General features: G+C 41.9%; 1 protein-coding gene across 1 annotated transcript in view; it reads right to left on the bottom strand.

Annotated features, from left to right (window-relative positions):
• Nucleotides 1–6: 6 nt before the first annotated feature.
• The window catches only part of LOC115595752 (filamin-C-like), a gene marked incomplete at its 3' end in the record, with an annotated part of 35,881 nt that continues 12,761 nt past the window's right edge, over nucleotides 7–23,126 (bottom strand). Inside the window, exons 2-26 of the mRNA XM_030440556.1 lie at nucleotides 16,620–16,868; nucleotides 16,336–16,433; nucleotides 14,444–14,594; nucleotides 14,148–14,266; nucleotides 13,988–14,065; nucleotides 13,464–13,626; nucleotides 12,800–13,000; nucleotides 10,605–10,727; nucleotides 8,855–8,992; nucleotides 8,632–8,758; nucleotides 8,269–8,405; nucleotides 7,589–7,782; nucleotides 7,389–7,502; nucleotides 7,090–7,233; nucleotides 6,678–6,801; nucleotides 6,393–6,553; nucleotides 6,212–6,302; nucleotides 5,523–5,692; nucleotides 5,327–5,444; nucleotides 4,725–4,987; nucleotides 3,497–4,094; nucleotides 2,795–2,968; nucleotides 511–673; nucleotides 239–399; nucleotides 7–143 (exon numbers count right to left, since the gene is read on the bottom strand). Coding sequence (XP_030296416.1) covers nucleotides 7–143; nucleotides 239–399; nucleotides 511–673; nucleotides 2,795–2,968; nucleotides 3,497–4,094; nucleotides 4,725–4,987; nucleotides 5,327–5,444; nucleotides 5,523–5,692; nucleotides 6,212–6,302; nucleotides 6,393–6,553; nucleotides 6,678–6,801; nucleotides 7,090–7,233; nucleotides 7,389–7,502; nucleotides 7,589–7,782; nucleotides 8,269–8,405; nucleotides 8,632–8,758; nucleotides 8,855–8,992; nucleotides 10,605–10,727; nucleotides 12,800–13,000; nucleotides 13,464–13,626; nucleotides 13,988–14,065; nucleotides 14,148–14,266; nucleotides 14,444–14,594; nucleotides 16,336–16,433; nucleotides 16,620–16,868 — 4,196 coding nt within the window. The remainder of the gene's footprint in view (nucleotides 144–238; nucleotides 400–510; nucleotides 674–2,794; nucleotides 2,969–3,496; nucleotides 4,095–4,724; nucleotides 4,988–5,326; nucleotides 5,445–5,522; nucleotides 5,693–6,211; nucleotides 6,303–6,392; nucleotides 6,554–6,677; nucleotides 6,802–7,089; nucleotides 7,234–7,388; nucleotides 7,503–7,588; nucleotides 7,783–8,268; nucleotides 8,406–8,631; nucleotides 8,759–8,854; nucleotides 8,993–10,604; nucleotides 10,728–12,799; nucleotides 13,001–13,463; nucleotides 13,627–13,987; nucleotides 14,066–14,147; nucleotides 14,267–14,443; nucleotides 14,595–16,335; nucleotides 16,434–16,619; nucleotides 16,869–23,126) is intronic.

Genomic DNA, 23,126 nt, shown 5'->3' with positions numbered 1-23,126 from the left:
CGAGGGGGCCACTCCAGCCTTGCTGTTGTCTACAGTGAAGGTCTGAGGGACGTGGGCTCGGACTCCACTTCCCAGGCCGGGACCTGAACACCTCACTTTACTTGGATCAACTAGCTCTCGCACTGGAACCCGAAATGGGCTTCCTGCAACACAAAGAGAAGTTTAAGTCATCACTGTGTCTGAACATCTGCAGCGAATCTTCTCTCATAAATACGGGACGATCAGTTTGAGTCATCACCGGGGATAGGAAGGCCTCCGAAGGTGATGTTGACGTCGTACTCTCCAGGAGTGAAGGGGATGTACTCCACACTGCAGCTGCCATCTTTGTTGTCCTTACATGACATCTTCGCCTCTGATGGACCCTCAATGGCCAGGCCAAGACCTCCAGTGCCAGCACCTCTGAGGAAGAGCCCGGGCAGAGCGGGAATCAGAGGGAAGTTTGGATGGACTGAATCGAACACAAAACATTCTTGTCTGATAGTAATCCAAGAATGTTACATGTAAAATCACCTGGTCTCAACAGTGAAGCGGTTCGGTTTGTTAACCAGTCCTTCCTCCAGGCCGGGACCGTAGGCTCGGACCCGACTGGGATCACAACCCTCAGTCACCGACACCCTGAATGGACTCTTTGGCACCGAGACTTCATCGAACAACACTTCAATCAGATGCAAACCTGCACACACACAGGGACAGAGAAAGAGGTTATTTCAACGTGGAACAATTAGCATGTTAGCTTGTCAAACCTTAGCACTAAGATAAAGGATTGTCATGAATTATAACATATATAGAAACGTGTCAGCTGGCTAAAACACAAGAAGTCACGGTACCACAGCTGGGATGTGCCGGTCCGGGGCATGATTAACACAACTGTTTCTGTAGAGTTGATGGGTGTCGATGCAAACACAATATGACAGCGTCACATCCCAATATCCCATTTTTCATCATGTGTAATCAGACACAACTCCACCTTAATTAAACCTTCATCGAACCAATAACAAACCGTCCAACATGGAGGAAGCTATAAGCTGCGTGTCACCATCCAGTTGAACCTTCATCTGCTGAAGTACAAAGTGCTCCACAACAGAGATCGGTCCAAACTGCTTTTGTGCTTTTCAGGATAGGAGGGTAGTGTTTGAGCGATGGGTTGCTAATGTTAGCCTTTAAAAGCAAGGTTGTGAACGAATAGTGCCACAGTAACACAAAAGAGATCACCACAGCTGCAAACAGCAAACAGCAAAAAATCAGCTCCATTAAAATCTCAGTGTGACTGAAGCCTCCACAGGGGAGAGTATTTCTGTCCCACAATGCAATGGGCTGCAGCATGTCACACATTACTATCAGTGGAAAACCATCTGCTGCGAGCAGACAGACTCCAGCTATTAATACACCCACTCACCCTCCCACCTCTCACCCTGCTTCACTCTTTCACTGAGCTCTGACCGGCTCGTCTACACTCATTCATTTAATCTTAAACACATATTTCTATATCGTACGCTGAATATCTGTTACAGCTCTTCTCAGAGACACGGTTGCATTACTGCCCTCCTCTCTGTTTATTTGGCCTGCATCTCTCTTCAGGACAGTTTGCCATGTGAGGATGAAAATCCTATAAATATACTGAAACACTATTACTATTACGTTGGGCTTGAATTACCTTCACCATGGACCATATTCATCTGGCAGCCATTTCTCTCTGACATCACACTCTGGGTAGAAAGCTCAAATGTTGTTCTGTGTTCAGATTGTAAGTGAAGCAAAGTGAATCTAACAAATAGTTAACTTTCTGATTGATCAGCAACTGTAGAGACAACTGATGGTTATAAATCTGGAGGGACATGTGGCCATATTTCAAAATAAAACAACAAACTTGACAACCAATTAGCTAACGTTAGCATTCAACCACTTCCTAGCTAACGTTACTGTTTGATACTGTTACACAATGCGACAGGAAAGGTGTAAATGAATCACAAAATATGAACAATCATCTTGTAATCACACAAACTGTGACCTTAGCGAGGAAGTGGTTGCTAACGTTAGCTAACAGGTTATCAAATGTTGTTTTATTAGCATGTTAACACGCATAGATATAGTTTGTTTAATAATCATGATGCATGTTTACAATAAGAATAGTTGACATATACTTAAAGAATAAGCATGTTAGCGGATCATCTTATTGGAAAATGTCCTTTTCTTGGCGTGCAGGTGGTCGAGTGGTTAGAGCGCATGCCATAAACGCAGCCGACCCCGGTTTGATTCCGGCCGGAGGTCCTTTGCTGCATGTCACATCCCCCTCTCTCTCTCATATTTCCTATCTGTCTACTGCTTAATAAAGGTGTCTATGCCGAAAAAAATAAAAGGAAAATGTCCTTTTCCCTCTTTTTGACTTAGTTTACTGAGCTTAGCTTTAAAGCTAGCATGCTAAAGTTAGCCCATTAGTGCCCTACTATTAGCATGATAACATAAAATGAGTCTTGTGTTCACATTGGGATTGTGTTTAAAACAACATGAGGTTAGACATTAAGACTGCTAAACATGATGAAATCATTCTGCAGTAACTAGTTTAATTGCTGAAACCACAAATGCCTCGCACGCCTCTTTCCTTTTACTGCAGCAGAGGGAAAACAGAAGCTTTATAAAAACCACAGTGCACTTCAGTTCAACATTATAATGTGTTGCTGTGGAAAAACATCCATAAAACAGCAGCTGACCACCTCCTGCCTGTTCTGAATCCAGCAGACTCTCTCATCACCTCCTGCCTCCAGCCTTCAGTGGACCAACACACTACTAGTCTCACCGTCCTCGTAGGGAGTGTACTCCACCCTGTAGGTCCCGTCGCCTTTGTCGGTGATGTAGGCGTCTGTGTTGACACCTGATGGGTTGGAGATGCAGGCTTTGATATGGCTGCCGCCGCTCTTGTAGTGAGCTCGGGCGTCCACTGTGAAATGTGTGGTCACCTCTCTGAGGACGCCTGCAGAAAGAGAAGAAACTGAAGCTGATTTTGAAAACTGATCATGAAATGCAGCTAAATGCAACACAATGAGCAATGTGTAGCCTATAAAACTGCAAATGTGCTCCTGTGAGTTTATTAACTGTCATAATTGAGAAGTCGAGGAGGCCAGTAATTAAACCACGGAGAGCCGAATGCAGACCAGATCACACAATCGCTCCGTCATAAACAGACCACAGACCAGCAGAGAGTTTGGAAACTAAAGTTCAGCCACATGTGGCTCTGAACCAGATCTGACAGTTTATCCACAGCAGCAACACTGACGCAGACCTAACCCTCACAGTGAAAGAAATCCAATCAGGGTAACAATAAATAAGATTTACATAGTTTATCAGTGAAGTGCTTTTGAACTGCACATACAGGATTTCCAAACACCAAACAGATATCTAATGTGATTTCAGCAGTAAATCAAAGATCAGGTGTCAGTCTGATAACACTAATATAAACCTCCGTCCACCTTGTTCCTGGGCAGCATCTTTAGACCCTCACCTCTGGGTTCCACTCCTGGTCCATAGACCTTCACCCCACTGGTGTCGATGGCGGGGTCCACCTGTAGTCGGGTGGGGAATTTTGGCACTGGGTGTCCTCCATATTTGATGGTGATGGTGTACATGCCATGGAACTGTGGGATGTAGGTGATGGAGTAGGTCCCGTCACTGTTGTTCTGGATGTGAACTTCTGCTTTGGCTCCGGAGTCGGAGATGATCTCGATGGTGAGCTCGGCCTCTCCGGCCTTAGAGCAGTCCACCGTGAAGGATCCGTCCTCGTTGACCTTCCCTCGCTCCAGACCAGGGCCGCTGGCCGTCACCTTGCTGGGGTCGAACACCGACTGGACCACCGCCTTGAAGGGCGACCCAGGAATGTGCTGGTCTGCAAACAGGATGTTGATGGCGTACTCACCAGGCTCAGTGGGCAGGTAGGACACTGAGCACGATCCGTCACCGTTGTCTTGGCATTCGATCTTGGCCTCACAGGGTCCCTCTACTGTCAGGCCCAGACCACCAGTACCAGCTCCCTTTGTGTCAATGGCAAAGGGGGCCGGTTTACCCACAGTGCCGCCCTGAAGACCTGGACCGTAAGCTCGAACCTGGAAGGTAAACGCGCAAAAGAGGTGAGAGGCAAGTTTGTGACGCTAATGCAGCATGCACCAGATCTTTGAGGAACCTTTGGAGGTTCTTCAGATTTAAACTGTGGAGGAACCTGTTGAGGTGCTAACTCAGAAGAATATCAAGAATGTTACTAGAACAAAAAAAGGTTTCTCTGGACTGAAAAAGGTTCACCTGAACCAAAAGAGTTAACTCAAATAAAGATAACTATGTAAGGTTTGCTGAGATGAGGTAAACGTTGCTTAGAAGATTGTCTGATATTTATTCAGCTTGTACTTTCAATGTTTTTCCTGTAAAGCCAGTTTGTTGAGATGTCAGTGTGCGAGCAGGGTCACAGTATGAAGCTTCAGGACCAGAGTTAGGCTCCTGTAGGTGTTAATAACTTCAGGTTGACCAGTTTTGGTCCAACCCGTTGAGTGTTGCCTACTCAAAAGGATTTTGGGTGAAATATCGCTTTAAATTAATTAGCTTCCTGCTGAAAAGGACGTGAACTGAACGGATTTAGCAACATTTCTGAGAGCCTTTAAGTATAACAGCTGCTCTTCTGAAGGAAAATACTGAAATCTTTCTGACACATTAAAAGAAGCTTTGAGGAAAACACCTGAACTCACCTTCGAAGGGTCGGGGGGCATGACACCCTCCACAGTGAACGGACTTCCTGGTACAGGGTTTCCGTCGTAGCTGATGTCCACTCTGTACGGCCCCTCCTCAGGGGGAATGTACTTCACTGTGTGCACCTCATTGGCCGTGCCCGACTCCAGCTTGCAGGGGATTGGTCGACGTGACGGTGAGGTGATCTTGACATCCAGTTTTCCTTGACCTCCAGCTCCCAGAGTACTGACCGTGAACTCCTCGTCCTTCCCGACATCCACCTCTTTGATTGGCACACAAGAGCAGATAGAGCAGAAAGTTCAGGGTTTTATATTTGTACAACTTTCTGTTATGAAGTCATGAAGTCGCGCTCGGCACTCTTTACTGTCAGTCCTGATAAACATCTTCTGAGGAAACAAAAAGTTTAACATCATGTTCAGTAAAGAAGGTGAAGCTCAGTTCTACTGTTTAGTTCAGGAAAGTGGTTCCATTAAATATCAGTTGAGAGAACCAGAGCGAGACGACTGTTTCTGCTCGATCCAGTGAATAAAGTCAACCAGTGAATCAGTGTTGTGAACCAAACCGTTAAGATTAAACTCAGATCAGACTCAGAGGTACTCACTGTTGTTCAGACCCTGAACTTTGACCTTGTTGAGGTCCAGCGGGGGGGCCACGCTGATGTTGAACGGACTCTTGGGGATGGGGTCTCCTCCGTGACACACAGTGACGGACACGTTCCCCTGATGGACACAGACTACAGTGAGCATCACTTCATCAATCAGCTCAGTTATATGAATCAGAACTCGGAGTCGTCTGACCTGTTGCACCGCCGTGTAGCGGACGGTGTACGAGTAGTCGTGGTTATCGATGATCTCAAAGTCTCGGACCGTCTCGCCTTTAGCTGCTCCAGTGAAGTGAACCTCAGGTTTGGCTTTCCCGGCTCCTTTTGTGTAAATAGTGAAGTGAGTCGGTTTTCCCACTTCAACACCTGCACAGAGTCCAAGAACAACACAGTTTAAATACTCGTAACATGGAGGCTTATTAAGATCCAGAGCGTCTGCAGGAATAAACACCCAGACTCACATCAGAGCCTTCTCTGAATCTAAAATCCTGACAGTGAGACATTTGTTGGAGTCTCTGCTCAACAAAACCTTTATTACATTTTTATTTAACTATTTTTCTTTAATTGCTGTATGTTCTTAAATCAAAGCTGGGTCCCAAATACAGGCCGGGGTAAAACTCCTGATGGTGTGTTCCCTCCACCCACTGTGGAAAAATAGGTTTCCTCAGAGAGTGAACTATATTTTTCGTGCATCGAGGTTTCACACAAAGTCGATGAAAACAGAGAGGAGAGAGAGAACCAGAACCAGAACCAGAACCAGAGTCTCTGCTGAGCGCTGAGACGACACCACTGTAACCTTGAGGAGATGTATGGATTCCTCTAATAGTCGTCACAACATTAAAACATTCTGTCTCTGAAAAATGATTCTGTCACGTTCTGGTTTACCCGTCTTGTTGAGTCCTGGTCCTTCTGCTCGGACTTTAGCTGCATCGTGGGAAGGATCCACCTTTATTCTGAAGGGGCTGATGGGGATTTCCTGTTCCAACATTAAAGGCGGGAGGTTTGTTAAACATCTCGTTTTGACAGAACATGTTTCCAGAAGCAGTTTGTCAGTCCGAGCTCTCACCTGGTCAGCGAACAGAACCATGATGGTGTACTGCCCGGCTCCCGGAGGCGTGTACTTCACTGTGAACGTGTCGTTGTCGTTTTTGATGATGTCAAAGTCGATGTCGGCCTCTGCAGGCCCGACCACACCTGGAGCACACTTGATCCCAATGCTGACGTCACCTGCAGGTGATGCAGAGATAATAAACCGTACTCATGTCAGACTTCAGCTGCTTTTCTAAAATGAACATAACAAGACAAATATGAGGACAGAGACGTGACCCAGGTGTGATCTGGATCATCTCACCCTGTCCGGCCTCGCTGCAGTCCACCGTGAAGTATGTGGGCTCGTTGGCCTTCAGTCCCGACTTCTCCACACCTGGACCGTAAACCTTCACGTTCTCTGGATGGCTGCCTTCTCCGATCGCCACCTGGTGCACGAGATGCAAAGTGCTTCAACACTTGAGTAGAAAATGTTTAAACACACAACAGCAACCATGTTTCGTCTCTTAGCAGCAGTCTGCATCACAGCTACGGCGTGGAGACGAGAGATCCAGATCCTGAGTGAAGCTGTGCTCTTTACTTTGTTCTGCTAAATGTGTTCTTTAATTTGATCAGTCTGTCATATAACATCTTCATACACACTGCTGAATTCACCCTGATTTAATGCATTAATATCACACTAATGATTCAGAGCTGAGTGTGCAGCTGTGGTTTACCCTGAAGGGGCTGCTGGGCACGTTGACGTCTCCCCAGGTGATGATGATGGTGTGTTTGATGGGTTTAGTGGGAATGTAAACGCAGAAGTAGGTGCTGTCGCCCTTATCAGTGATCTGTATGTCGATGGGGAAACCTTCTGCATCCTGCAAGCACAAACACACACTTCACTCACCGCCACACAAAATACAGCTAACTACAATAATAAGCAACACAGAGGCAAATATTGAACTTCACACTCCAACTTTTCATCGTCTTTCTGGCAGTGAAGGATCAAAGAACGTCACACAGGAGTTCTGACCTGAGCGTAGAGCTTCAGCTCTCCTCGGCCGGCTCCGTGGGTGTCGATGGTGAAATCAGCAGGTTTGTTGACGATGCAGCCCAGCGGCTCCAGACCTGGACCGTAACACTTCACCTGAGGGGGAGAAAATACTCACACATCACGTTTCAGAATTAAGTATCTGTGAAATTCTGTTCAAATCAGGGAGGTTCTGCTCTCACGTTCTCCGGGAAGACGTCATTGGCAGCCGGCAGAATGTGAGCCATGAAGGGACTGTCCTTGATGTCCTCGTCGTCACAGATGACGTGCACAGCGTAGTCGCCCGCCTCAGTCGGCCAGTACCGAACGTCACATGACCCGTCACCTTTATCGTCACACTCGATCTTCGCCTGAGAAGGACCCTCGATGGAGAAACCTGCAGCCAGAGATCAGAGATCATCTCCTGATGAGGCTTCACCCAGAGAGCCCGCATACGCCCGGCTAACACTGACGCCATGAAGGAAGTTACGTACTCCTAGTTCAGGAGGAGTTTGTTATTGGGAAGACATTGGTGAAAACGCCGGCAACACCAGTGATGCCGACGTCTTCACTCACAGCCACACCTGCAGGATGTTTTTGTCAAACATTATGTATTGTATTTTTTGGAGCCAGCTGTGTGACTTTATTTTAAAACACATTAAATAATGCAGAAAGAATCCCCAAAAATTAAAATGTTTCATGGAACTTAAAGTTTTGTGAGATGCTGCAGAAGGAAAAGTCCTGAAGACTCTTCAGGGTTCGTCCTCTGAGGTCTGTTTGTTTCTTTCCACACAACGCTTCAGATCACCAGGTGCCATCTTTAAGCCCCGCCCCTGGCCACCTGTCAATCACTGTGTGCAGCAGGTGAGTTGTCGTGACGTACCGAGCGTTCCCACCTCCGTGCCGATGGCCTCCACCACAAAGTCAGCACTCTTCCCCACCATGCCGGTCTCCAGACCTGGACCCCAGGCCCTCACCTTCTGAGGCCCCGCCTCCTCACTCACCTGGACCTCGAATGGACTGAAAAAGGACAGAAGTTAAACTGGTGCAGCATCAGAAGTTCTGACTCTACTGTTTGTATTATTGATTGAACTAAATGTGAGTTTTATCTTTTAATGATTTAGTTGAACAATAAGGCTGAGTTCTAACACACACACAGAGTGATCCACATAGCTGGATTTGGTTCTGTCAGGGTTCTGTTATCAGTGATGTCACTGGAGAACACTGAGCTCAGGTGATGTCTCACCTGCGTGGGATGTTGTGTCCTCCCCAGGTGACGATGACGATGTATTTTCCCGTCGTAATGGGGTAATAATTACACTCGTATACCCCGCTCTCCATCTCGAGGACCTTCACCGGCTCCTCCAGGCCCTCTGGGTTTGAATAAAAACATCAGCCACAATCACACCTGCTCCTCAGGTACAGTAAAGGTGCATCACAAATAAATGTTTGGAGTCGTGGCGTCTCACTTGGTCCCTTCACGGTGACTTTGAGTTCTCCGCTGCCGGCTCCTTTGGTGTAAACTTTGAAGTCAGCCACTTCTTTGACCCTCAGACCCTTCGGCTGCAGACCTCTGCCCGACGCCCTGCAGGCGTTCGGGTTACAGGCTGTGAGGACCAATCAGAAGGTTCGGGACAAAACTGGGTTAGACTGGGAGATGATGGGGAAATGATAATGAGGCAGAAACACTCACACAAACACACACAACTGCTTTAATTCTACACTGAACCCTGAATAAAGACCGTTAAAGACTGAACAAACTGAACCAGTCCAGTCGACTATGAGACAGAACTTAGTTAAGTTACCAGAACCTGGATGACTCAGAACCTTCATCAACAATACTGAGATTCTGTGGGAAAGTTACTAAGTTAAACTTTTCAATAAAAACTGAGAAACTGAGAATTTTACCTTAATAACCAACTCACACACACACACACACACACACACACAACACACACACACTCACACACACACACACACACACACTCACACACACACACACACATACACACACACACACACACACACACACACACACTCTCACACACACACACACACACACACACACACACACACACACTCTCACACACACACACACACACACACACACACACAAACACACAGCTGCAGGTTTATCTCTGTTAGTCAGCTGATCAGTGCTGAGAGAAGCAGTGTGCTGCGGCTGAAAGGAAAAAGCAGCAAAGATGAAGACGAGCTGAAGAGAAAAACAGGATTAAGATCTCTGAGCTTCACGTTCAAGACTTCAACAAGTGAAAAATAACAAAACACAGCATCTGTGAATATTCACAAAGAAAACAAAGAAACACTGTCACAGTTCTTTTTTAAAGAGTGGAAAAGGAAGAGGAGGGTTATTAATATTGGTTATGAGGAGAAGGAGAGGTGAAGCAGCTGATGATGCTGATGAATGTGATGATGATGAAGGTCCACATGGTCACAATCATGCTCAACAAATGGGCCAGCAGTCAGAGGCACCTGAAGTGTGTTTTACATGTGAGCTGGTTAAAACGTGTTCATTAGTCGTTACTGTAATTATTGAGTTAACTGAACTGAGACAACTCAAACATTTGTCTTTTACATACTTTGAACAACAAAATCTGCTTTGAGGAATAAAAACACCACGAGAGAACAAGCTAATACATGCTAAAACGTGCTAAAACAAGCTAATATGTGCTAAAACGAGCTAATACGAGCTAAAACGAGCTAGTATGTGCTAATATGAGTTGATACGAGCTAATACGTGCTAAAACAAGCTAATATATGCTAATACGAGCTAATACGTGCTAATACGAGCTAATAGATACTAATATGAGCTAATATTGGCTAAAACAAGCTAATACGAGTTAATATGTGCTAATACAAGCTAATGTTGAATGTTGAACTAATGTTGAGCTAAAGAAAAGAATCAATAGTATAAAATGACAGTTGGCCTGAGGTGATCATTAACCCTGACATCATCCACACAGGGCTCAACTGATCACATCAATCAATCACAGAGTCAACGCAGCCACATTCACTCTGGTTCTGGGCTGTAGAAGAAGAAAAAGCTGCTCAGAGACGAAGCAGGTGCTGCACATGCTGTAAAGCTAGAAACCCCCTTCGGAGAGGTCAGAGGCAGCGATGGTTTTGAGTTGAGGTGGAAGGAAACCAGGCTAGCGCAGGCAGGCTCCAGTCACAACCCCGCCCCCAGCCTGTACTAACTTGGTCGCCTGGGTTTGGGCGGTGTTGGAGGGGGGCCTCTCTTTGTCTTGTCTGAGGGTGGGGTGCGTATGGACTGAGGTCCAGTCTGCACCGGAGACGCAGGATGAGGGACGCTCTGTGAAACTGAAGGAGGGAACAACAGTGATGATACATGTGTACACAGGCAGAGAGGACCGGACCAGTAGATACCAGGACCAGCAGCCAGAGGTGGAACTTGGTCGGGTACGCCAGTCAAAAGTAAGACCCAGGTCACTGATACTTTAGTCAAGTCAATTCAGGTTAAGTGAGAGGCAGAGGTAGGTAAATCCCAAATCAAGTCCAGAGCCCAGGTCCAGTCAGGTCAAAACAGGATATTCCAAGGTCAAGTCAAAGGGTGAGAGTCTATACTAGCAATACCCCAAAGTTCCAAGATTTACAAGTTTACTAAGTCAAGACAGACAAGTTTAGGGCCACGTCCAAACACAGGCAAGACAAGCAGTGCCATAGTCGACTCTTAGATCCAAGTCAATCCACCCCAAGATTTACAAGTTTACAAAGTTAAGACAGACAAGTCCTGGGTCACTTTCAAAATCAAGACAGCAAGTCTCAGGTCATAGGAAGTGCCATAGTCCATCCATCTATCCATATTAAGTGATAGCATCAGACTACACAAGGTAGTCCAGACATTCCAAGTCTAAGATGGGTTAGGCTTAAATCAAGATTCAAGTCAAGTTAGGTCAGGATAAGTCAGAATCAGTTGCAGGCAAGTCCCCAAATCAAGTCGTTGATAAAGCAAAAAGTCAAGTTCTCAGTCAGGACAAAACAGGAATGACCGAAGTCAAGTCAAAAGGTGAGAAAGGCAAATCCTAAATAAAGAAATACAAGTTCCAAGATTTACCAGTGTACAAAGTCAAGACAAACCTCCTGAGGAGTCAAGCTTCCAAAAACAAGCCTGCAAGTCCAAAGTCTCCAAAATCAAGTTTTATTTTAGATTAAACAGTAAAGTCCAGGGTCAAGACAAAAGGTAAAGGCAGGGCTAGTGCCAAATCAAGACAGAGAAGTCCCAAAGTCTAGTCCTAACTAAGTGCAAGTCAAGACAGGGGAGTTCCATTTCAGAGAGAGTCCCAAGTCACAACTAGGTCCAGTCACACATGATTAAATCAAAGACAAGCAAAGTCCATCAATCTGTCCATATTCAGTGATCAACAAAGGACTTAATATGGCAGTCCTGACATCAAACATCAAAGACAGACAAGTTCCAAGTCAAGTCAGGTTAAATCACAAGCAAAAGTTGGCAAGTCATAAATCTAAATCCTAAAACAGTCCAAAGTCCCAAATCAAGCCCAAAATCTGATCTAAGGAATGTCCAGGCTCAAGTCAGAAGGTGAGAAAGGGGAACCCCAAATCTAGGCAGCAAGTTCCAAGTCAAATGTAAGTAAAGTCCCCTCAAGATTGGAAATCCCCAAGTCAAGACAATAAGCATCAGACAAAAAAATCTTACGTCAAGTCCCAAGTCCAGTCCTAACAAGTCAAAGTCAAGACAAGCAAGTTCCAATTTAGAAAGACTCAAAACTGGGTCAAGTCACACAAGGTCCCAAGTCAAAGCAGCAGACTACACAAGGTAGTCCAGATACTCAAAGATGGACAAGCTCCAAGTCAGATACCAAGTGAAGTCGCAAGTCAAGACTGGCAATCCCAAACAAGAACCAAATCAGGTCCAACACCTGTCGGACCAACATTATTAACCATCTACGTAAAAATGCTCAACTCCCATTTAGATCAGAGGAGAAGACTGAAAACTGCCCAAAACCATGAGTGCATACAGCTTCAGACAATAAAACCCAGTACTGAGCATTGAGTCTCAGAACTGGGCCTAGACAGAACCACCAATTTTTAACTGTTATTGAAATCAAAAACGTTCAGTGCTTTAATCCAACAGTCTGGGCATCAGGTTTCAATGTGACAGTTAGAAACGGATGCTGAGGAGCAGGAGGAGGGTACAAGAGGAGGACCACAAGGTTCATTATGCTGTTTGTTTAGAAGATTTACTGGATGAAGTCAGAACCTCCGAAGGTTTCAGGTTCTTGTTAATGTTACATGGACATTAATCCACAAAACAATTACGACTTCGATTTCAATTCTAATACCATCGAGAACAATAATCAAGTCAGTGCAGAATATTTCCCAAGTGGTCAACACACTTGGAGTGAACCTACCCTCTGAGATGTGGACAGTGAAGGGGCTTCTGGGAATCTGCTGCCCTGCAAAGGTCACGTAGACGGTGTGAGGTCCCTCCAGGACGGGAACATAGGTGCACCGGAAAATACTGTCGCCTTTGTTCTCCAAGACAATCTCCACTGTATCCCTCCGACCGTTAGAATCCACAATGATGACGCCTACATCTCCAGCACCCGCCCCTGGAGGACGGACAGACCGACCGACAACAGGACTTTCAAACACTGATGGAAGAATGTGACTCTCACTGGAACAGATTCAGACTGAACATTACAACTGAGGTGGAAGTCAAGTGAGAGTCGATGATAATATAGAAGAAGAACTTTAATGCTTTATAGCAAAGAAAGGTATGTTAATAACAAGAGAAACCTATAACATACACTAAATACGTATAAAATATATATATACAGTACTTGGATATTTTGAAATGTCCTCTATAACTAAGACTGGCTGAGACTGTAACTGTTTGTGATGATGACGCTGGAGAAAAGATCTCAAAGTCTTTAAAATGTGAGTGCTCGTTCTCAGACACAACACTTTGGTCTTCAGCAGATTTCTTTTCTTATGTTCCATTTGAACTGAAGTCAAGCAGCTCAGGTTTCAGGTTGTAACTCAGAACTATATAGTTTCAGTTTGAGTGCTTACCTGCAGTGTAAATGTCAAAGTATGTTGGTTTGTTGGCCACGTTTCCCGCCTGCTGCAGTCCCGGCCCGCGGGCCTGAACTCTGGTCGGGTCACCCATGGCCTTCGAAACATTCACCATGAAGGGACTCCTGTCGATGTCCTGCCCAGCAAACAGCACCTTCACCTGAGAGGAGCAGGAACACATGGACCTGTCAGCGCTTCTGATGGGTCACTGCCATCATTGATTAACGTGATTGGTGGTGATCAAGTGAAGATCTCGTGTGTTGAGACTCTTCAGAAGTATTTTGTTGATTGGTGGCTCGTTTGTTTTGTCTCAGAAGGGTTTTAACAGTTGAATATCTCAGGTTGATTCAAGTTAAACTATTTCAGCCGCAGTAACTAAACCACTTCCTGTTAGTAAAGATCAGACTGAGGTCCAATCGCTAATGAGACTGTCAGATGAAGCTGAAACCTCCTGAGGTTGACAAGTGGACCTTCACCAGACATGATGGTGCTTTTTGTCTTCCCTGGTGTTTGGATCTTACTTTATGAAGCCCCTCCACTTTGGGCAGGTAGACCACGGAGTAGGTTCTGTTCTTGTCGTTGTTGGGGATCACTCTGGCCTGATGGACACAGATAACCTTGTCAGTCGTGTTTCACTTCATTGTGTTTGATTAAATGTAAAATAAGAGTGTGTGTTCCCACCTCCTCTGTGTGTCCCTCTGGATCCTCAACATAAACCAGAACTTCTCCCAGTCCAGCCTCCACCGTCTCCACCAGAAACTCTGCTGGTTTCAGGACAACGTTACCGCGAGGTTCGATACCTGAGAGACAAAGAGACCAATCAGGTTTTTGACATCACACAACAACAGACTAACAAACAAACAAACACACACACCAACACACCCTGCAGCAGGCAGCTGGTTCTCACTTGAAGCTGACAACATCAGATTTAAATTGATCAGTCTTTGAACTGACTTTGATTCTGAATTTCCTCTCACCTGGTCCGTAAGCTTTGGCCCTCTTCGGGTGCAGTGTCTTGGCCCTCAGGGGGGCGCCGGGCTTCAGTTTAGATTTGGGGAACTGGGACAGGTAGGTCATCACAGAGTGCTCGTCCACGTTAGGATCCACGATCTCCTCTGGAGCGATCACCTGAAGAAGAACGAGGAGGAGATCACACGGTAACCACATTTAATCCTCATGATGAAGAAGAAACAGCTTCAGAACAAACTGAATCAAACATCTACACCAACCACAGAACAGTTTTATATCACAAACGATGTGAAACTGTTCTGTTCGTATCGGATCTGAGTCAGAAGAACTGGAGACGGACTAAAGAGGAGGTCCAGATGGTTTCATGAGACTAACAAGACAAATAGGAAAGTTTGAGAGCTCAGCTGCTGGTGAACACCAGAGGTTTGTTTTAAATGTCAACCAGCTGCTGCTGCTCAAGAGCCGGGCAGGAAGAAGCTCCAAGTCCCCCGCAAAAATAAAAGCATCAGTACATCGTGTTAGAAAACATCATACCAATCAGTTCAGGTTAGTGTGGCTGAAACCCTCAGACACCTGGATACTTGTTACAGCGCTGTATTACACATTACACTTTAAATATTACACATTACATGTTACATATTACCACACTGAACATGTGTGTGAATGTGTGTTTGATGAAACCTTGGCTCATGTTGGCGTCACCACTGTGCTTGTAGCTTCTGATTGGTTAATTGAGTCACATGTCAGACAGGAAGTGAAGTTGAAGATTAAATACAGAACACTATTTCTGTCTACTGGTGGATGTTTTACAGACACAGTGAAATATTCGAGATATAATCTCACGTCAAACAAACATACATTTACAGCATAAATAAACTTAATTTATAGTTATTTGACTGAAACAAACAATGAAATGTTTCATAAATAATTTATTGAAAAAATGTTTTGGTAAAGTTGCAACTGATGTTTATAAACAGTCAAATAACATAATTATTATCATTAATCAGTGATGTTATTATAAAGTGTATCAATATGGAATGTAATCGATTACATATATTCTACAGTAAATATCAGAGTGATGATGCAACATGTGACCTGTGATTTATAACTAATGTGAAATAATCAGGTTAAAACAAACATAAACATGAAAAACATCTTCATGTTGAATATTTATGTTTTTTATGTTGCAGCGACGTTAACAATATAAATGTGGTTCATCAATATAGAGATTTAATTACAACATATATTAAATACTTATATTAAATGTGTTTATATGAAAGAACGCCTGTATGTTTCATTATAATATGATTTTAACATTGTATGCTGTAGTCAAGTGTTAACAACATGAATGTGATTCTGTAAAGTTTTTAGTTTATAACCAGAAACACAGTAAAATGTGCACACGTACGTATATTAAAATAATATATGATGATTTAGTCATTGAACCTTTATGTTCATGATATAATGTGCAGAGATGTTGAGTTTGTATATCAAACATTAATACAAATACATGTGTGTTAGTCTGAATGTTGAAATGAAAACATACACACATGTTAATATGTGTTTCTGTAGCTTTGTTTGTTTGTTTGTTTGTTTGTTTGTTTGTTTACAGATGTGTTTATTTGTCAGTGTAAACAGCTGTTGAGTTTAAAGGAACAACATGAGTTTGGATGAAGTGAAGGAGGAGTGAACTAAAGTCAAAGTAGAGAGAAAAATCAAACAGTACCATTAAAGTTTCTGGAATAAATAAAGGTTCTGGAGACTTTAATTCTTTAAACACATGGTCTCTTGGTGCTGATCCGGATCTACCGGTGAAATAAATCTACTGTTGGGGTTAAAGAAGCTCAGATGTTCCTGAATGTTCTGCGGGTCATGGTTCTGGTGTGGCGAGAGATGTTACCTGCGGCACTCCGAGCCAGTCGTCGGCCTGCTGCATGGCCTCTCTGGCGTTCTCCACCGGCTGACTGGGATCCCAAGTCTCCCAGTCCGGACACAGACCTGAGAACAGCACAGACACACTGAGGACGCTTTGACTGATCTGACCCATCAGAGCTGGAACACCAGAACTCAGGAGTGGACGGACTCTATTTTATCTTTAATAAACCCAGATCATCCTGGAATATGGATCAATATGTTCACATGCTTTATGATTATAATACATCCCAGTCCTTGTTGTGGACCTACCAGGGGCACAGTTGTCCACCAGAGCTCCCAGGGCCTTGCCGTCCCTCCAGTCCCGGTGGAAGTTGGTGATGGGGAGCTGGGGCACCTTGTTCTGGATCCAGCCCAGCAGACGCTGTTTGGGGGTCAGTTTCTTGGCGTCCTCATCGTCCTCGTCCTCCCACATGGGCATGGAGATGGAGTAATGCAGGATCAGGGTCCAGATCAGACCCAGGATCAGCTTCAGGTTCCCGTCCACGATGGCTTTAGAGTCTGAGGACAGACGGGAGGACGTGTTAGACAAGGTGTCATCAGAGTCACACAGGTCACACGGGTCACACAGGTGAGACAGGTCACACAGGTGAGACAAGTCACACAAGTCACACAGGTAAGACAGGTGAGACAAGTCACACAAGTCACACAGGTAAGACAGGTAAAACAGGTCACACAGGTAAAACAGGTCACACAGGTCACACAGGTGAGACAAGTCACACAGGTCACACAGGTGAGACAGGTGAGACAAGTCACACAGGTGACACAGGTAAGACAGGTCACACGGGTCACACGGGTCACACAGGTCCAACTGTTGATTGACAGGTCACACAGGTGACACAGGTCACACAGGTGAGACAGGTAAGACAAGTCACACGGGTCACACAGGTCCGACTGGTGATTGACAGGTGCACAGTTATCAGTTGTCTGGTATTAAAGTCATTCAGTATCAAAAGATCTGGACCGACTCAGAACCAGGCTGTTTCCACAGTAACACGAGTGAATCATGTCAGCAGAGATCAGGAAGTTTATTAAAGATTTGAACATTTAAACATTAAACGTTTGTTTTGTTGCTGTCTGTCTGTCACAGCTGGATGTGAAAGATGTAAACTGTCCTCCAATCAGAATTCACCTCAGCTGACTGTCAGAACATTTGTTCTCTAATGCTTTCTGATGACCCAGTTTCCTGTTCTGTTCTTTACATCTGCTCGCCAAAATAAAGGTTCCCAGCTTCAGGTTGTTTATCTTCCAGCTGTCAGGAGACGTCTTTTACTGTGAAAGGTTCATCCATCGCCAGCACAGAGTCGATCTGCTGCAGGGTGATGTCATCCAGCCCCGGGCCCGAGGAATGAGGTCAGTTTAAATAGGAAACACATGCACACACACACACACACACACACACACACACACACACACACACAACCAGGAATCTGGGGGAGGACTGTGAGTTGTTCCTGAAATGAAAAGTCGTTTGTTTTACCAACTTTCAACCTGATGACTCTTTCTGCTTTATATAAACACACACACACACACACACACACACACACACACACACACACACACACACACACACACGGCTGTATCAGATGACTCACACTCCTGCTTCGTCTCTTTATAAATGTCTTGTCAGTGCTGGACACAGTTCATCATGTGTCGTCTTTAAACAGACCAATGGAAACCTCGAGTTCCCCCGAGAGTCACGTTTAAAGAACGCAGCTGAAGTTTCTGATGGATCGACCAATCAGGAGACAGAGCGGATCATAAATCAGCTCAGTGTTTTCGGGCAGATTGTTCACTGCTCAGTGAAAACATTTCAAACACAGCTGAACTTCAGACTGACATTAACAAACACCTTCATGTGATGTCACTTCCTGCTTTGTATGAAACAAACCCGTCCATCACTGAGACAAACAGACTCCATGTTTCTACTCACAGACAGAAAGAAGTTCATGTAGAACATTTGCTGAATGAACAAGAAGGTCCAAATAATGCAGAATGAGTCAGAGACAGAGTTTCACAGAGTTTATAAAGTGTCTCCAACTCAACAACTCACTAAACTGACACATTTGTTAAGGGAGTCTGGGGACTTTCTCCACGGGGACAAAGAAGTAGCCTATATTGTTACTGTTTAGTGTCTTTGTAACATGTGACATGTTTAGATCAATAACATGTTTCTTCTTTCATAAATGGAGTGTAAATGGTGACATCAGTGTAAACAGTGTGTTCAAACAGCTGATCAATGTTGGCAGGTAAGACTTTAGCACTTTAGACACAGAAGCAGACAGGCTGGTACAGACATGCTGCCACAAACTGACACTTTTTACAAGGAGACAAACAACTTCAGCTGAAAGATTTAATGCTGAATTGACTTACAATCTGTCACACACACAGTTTCACTACGTTAGAAAGTTTGTTTTAACTCAACAACTCTTAAAATCACCACATTTGGTAATGGAGTCCGGTGATGTTGTGTTATTGGTGAAAGTGGTAGGAAACACACCTATGTGCTTTTAAACTGGTGTCCTGTGTGTGTGTGTGTGTTGTGTGTGTGTGTGTGAGTGTGTGTGTGTGTGTGTGTGTGTGTGTGTGCATGCGTGTGCGTGTTGAATAACAGACATCTGAGCTCACAGAAGGAAAATATGATTTCATGATCGCGTCTACAAGACAATGGAAAACACACACACTCTCACACGCACACACACACTGCGCACACACATACACACACACACACTCAGGAAGCTCAGTGTCCAGAGATTAGTCGGGTCGGTGTTCTGGGAGGATGTGTCGTGTTGGAGCGTCGCTGTAATCTTTCCCCAGGAAACAGGAGCTACAGGCTGTTGTCAGGAGGAAGCAGAAAGGCCGGGCTGCACTCAGTTTGGGTTTGATTTACAGTGTAAAGTGGAAACGAGTCAGTACATCGAGTGCAGTTCTGCTCTTCAGTATCTTAACACTTTTTTTACTTTGCAGATTCATATTTTAAAAACAAAATATAATTGAGTAGTGAATGTTGATTCAACGACGCAGCAGAACATTAAGTCATTAAAATGAGCTTCAGATGGACAAACCGCCTCCTCTGAGCCCTACTCACTGATCCAGGTTCTCCTCCGGATCCGTTAAAGTCGTCATTTTACATTTGTGTTCTGTAAGAACGGATGATTTACCAGACAATTTAAAAAATGCCTGTCAGAACAGACAGAACCTCGGGGAGTCTAGTTTCTTATTCAGAAAGATGAACAGGGATGTTTTCGACTTCCAGATGAATCTTTGTCTCCACCTGACGTTTCAAAACTACAAACTACCTAAAATATATGAACTGTATAAACTGTATGAACTGTATGAACTATATAAACTGTATAAACTATATGAACTGTATGAACTATATAAACTGTATAAACCTTATAAACTGTATGAACTGTATGAACTGTATAAACTATATGAACTGTAAAAACTTTATAAACTGTATGAACTGTATAAACCTTATAAACTGTATGAACTGTATGAACTGTATGAACTGTAAAAACTGTATAAATTGTATGAACTGTATGAACTATATAAACTGTATAAACTATATGAACTGTAAAAACTGTATAAACCGTATGAACTGTATAAACTGTATGAACTGTATGAACTGTATAAACTGTATAAGGTGTATAAACTATATGAACTGTATACAATGTATGAACTGTATGAACTGTATAAACTGTATAAACTATATGAACTATATAAAGTGTATAAACTATATGAACTGTATAAATTGTATGAACTGTATGAACTGTATAAACTGTATGAACTGTATGAACTGTATAAACTGTATAAACTATATGAACTGTAAAAACTGTATAACCTATATGAACTGTATAAAGTGTATAACCTATATGAACTGTATAAACTGTATAAACTATATGAACTGTATGAACTGTATGAACTGTATGAAGTGTATAAAGTGTATAAACTATATGAACTGTATAAACTGTATAAAGTGTATGAACTGTGTAAACTGTATGAACTATATAAACTGTATAAACTATATGAACTGTAAAAACTGTATAAACCGTATGAACTGTATGAACTGTATAAACTGTATGAACTGTATGAACTGTATAAACTGTATAAAGTGTATGAACTGTGTAAACTGTATGAACTATATAAACTGTATAAACTATATGAACTGTAAAAACTGTATAAACCGTATGAACTGTATGAACTGTATAAACTGTATGAACTGTATGAACTGTATGAACTGTATAAACTGTATAAACTATATGAACTGTATAAAATGTATAACCTATATGAACTGTATAAACTGTATAAACTATATGAACTGTATAAACTGTATAACCTATATGAACTGTATTAACTGTATAACCTATATGAAGTGTATAAACTGTATAAACTATATGAACTGTATAAACTGTATGAACTGTATGAACTGTATAGACTGTATGAAGTGTATAAAGTGTATAAACTATATGAACTGTATAAACTGTATAAAGTGTATGAACTGTGTAAACTGTATGAACTGTATAAACTGTATAAACCTTATGAACTGTATGAACTGTATAAACTGTATAAACCTTATGAACTGTATGAACTGTATAAACTGTATGAAGTGTATAAACTGTATAAACCTTATGAACTGTATGAACTGTATAAACTGTATGAAGTGTATAAAGTGTATAAACTATATGAACTGTATAAACTGTATAAAGTGTATGAACTGTGTAAACTGTATGAACTGTATAAACTGTATAAACCTTATGAACTGTATGAACTGTATAAACTGTATGAAGTGTATAAAGTGTATAAACTATATGAACTGTATAAACTGTATAAAGTGTATGAACTGTGTAAACTGTATGAACTGTATAAACTGTATAAACCTTATGAACTGTATGAACTGTATAAACTGTATGAAGTGTATAAAGTGTATAAACTATATGAACTGTATAAACTGTATAAACTATATGAACTGTATAAACTGTATAAAGTGTATGAACTGTGTAAACTGTATGAACTTTATAAACTGTATGAAGTGTATAAAGTGTATAAACTATATGAACTGTATAAACTGTATAAACCTTATGAACTGTATGAACTGTATAAACTGTATGAAGTGTATAAAGTGTATAAACTATATGAACTGTATAAACTGTATAAACTATATGAACTGTATAAACTGTATAAAGTGTATGAACTGTGTAAACTGTATGAACTGTATAAACTGTATGAAGTGTATAAAGTGTATAAACTATATGAACTGTATAAACTGTATGAAGTGTATAAAGTGTATAAACTATATGAACTGTATAAACTGTATAAAGTGTATGAACTGTGTAAACTGTATGAACTGTATAAACTGTATAAACCTTATGAACTGTATGAACTGTGTAAACTGCATGAAGTGTATAAAGTGTATAAACTATATGAACTGTATAAACTGTATAAACCTTATGAACTGTATGAACTGTATAAACTGTATGAAGTGTATAAACTGTATAAACTATATGAACTGTATAAACTGTATGAACTGTATGAACTGTGTAAACTGTATGAAGTGTATAAAGTGTATAAACTATATGAACTGTATAAACTGTATGAACTGTATGAACTGTATAAACTGTATGAAGTGTATAAAGTGTATAAACTATATGAACTGTATAAACTGTATGAACTGTATAAACTGTATAAACTATATGAACTGTACAAACTGTATAAACTATATGAACTGTATAAACTGTATGAACTGTATGAACTGTATAAACTGTATGAAGTGTATAAAGTGTATAAACTATATGAACTGTATAAACTGTATAAAGTGTATGAACTGTGTAAACTGTATGAACTATATAAACTGTATAAACTATATGAACTGTAAAAACTGTATAAACCGTATGAACTGTATGAACTGTATAAACTGTATGAACTGTATGAACTGTATAAACTGTATAAGGTGTATAAACTATATGAACTGTATAAAATGTATGAACTGTATGAACTGTATAAACTGTATAAACTATATGAACTGTATAAACTGTATAACCTATATGAACTGTATAAACTGTATAACCTATATGAAGTGTATAAACTGTATAAACTATATGAACTGTATAAACTGTATGAACTGTATGAACTGTATAAAGTGTATGAACTGTGTAAACTGTATGAAGTGTATAAACTGTATAAACCTTGAACTGTATGAACTGTATAAACTGTATGAAGTGTATAAAGTGTATAAACTATATGAACTGTATAAACTGTATAAAGTGTATGAACGTGTAAACTGTATGAACTGATAAACTGTAGAACCTTATGAAACTGTATGAACTGTATAAACTGTATGAAGTGTATAAAGTGTATAAACTATATGAACTGTATAAACTGTATAAAGTGTATGAACTGTGTAAACTGTATGAAGTGTATAAACTGTATAAACCTTATGAACTGTATGAACTGTATAAACTGTATGAAGTGTATAAAGTGTATAAACTATATGAACTGTATAAACTGTATAAGGTGTATAAACTGTATGAACTGTGTAAACTGTATGAACTGTATAAACTGTATAAACCTTATGAACTGTATGAACTGTATAAACTGTATGAATGTATAAGTGTATAAACTATGAACTGTTAAACTGTATAAATGTATGAACTGTGTAAACGTATGAACTGTATAAACTGTATAAACCTTATGAACGTGAACTGTATAAACTGTAGAAGTGTATAAAGTGTTAAATATATGAACTGTATAACTGTATAA

The sequence above is a fragment of the Sparus aurata genome, chromosome 14 (assembly GCF_900880675.1).
Source record: "Sparus aurata chromosome 14, fSpaAur1.1, whole genome shotgun sequence".
Lineage (NCBI taxonomy): Eukaryota > Metazoa > Chordata > Actinopteri > Spariformes > Sparidae > Sparus > Sparus aurata.
This window is presented reverse-complemented; position numbering and strand designations above follow the sequence as displayed.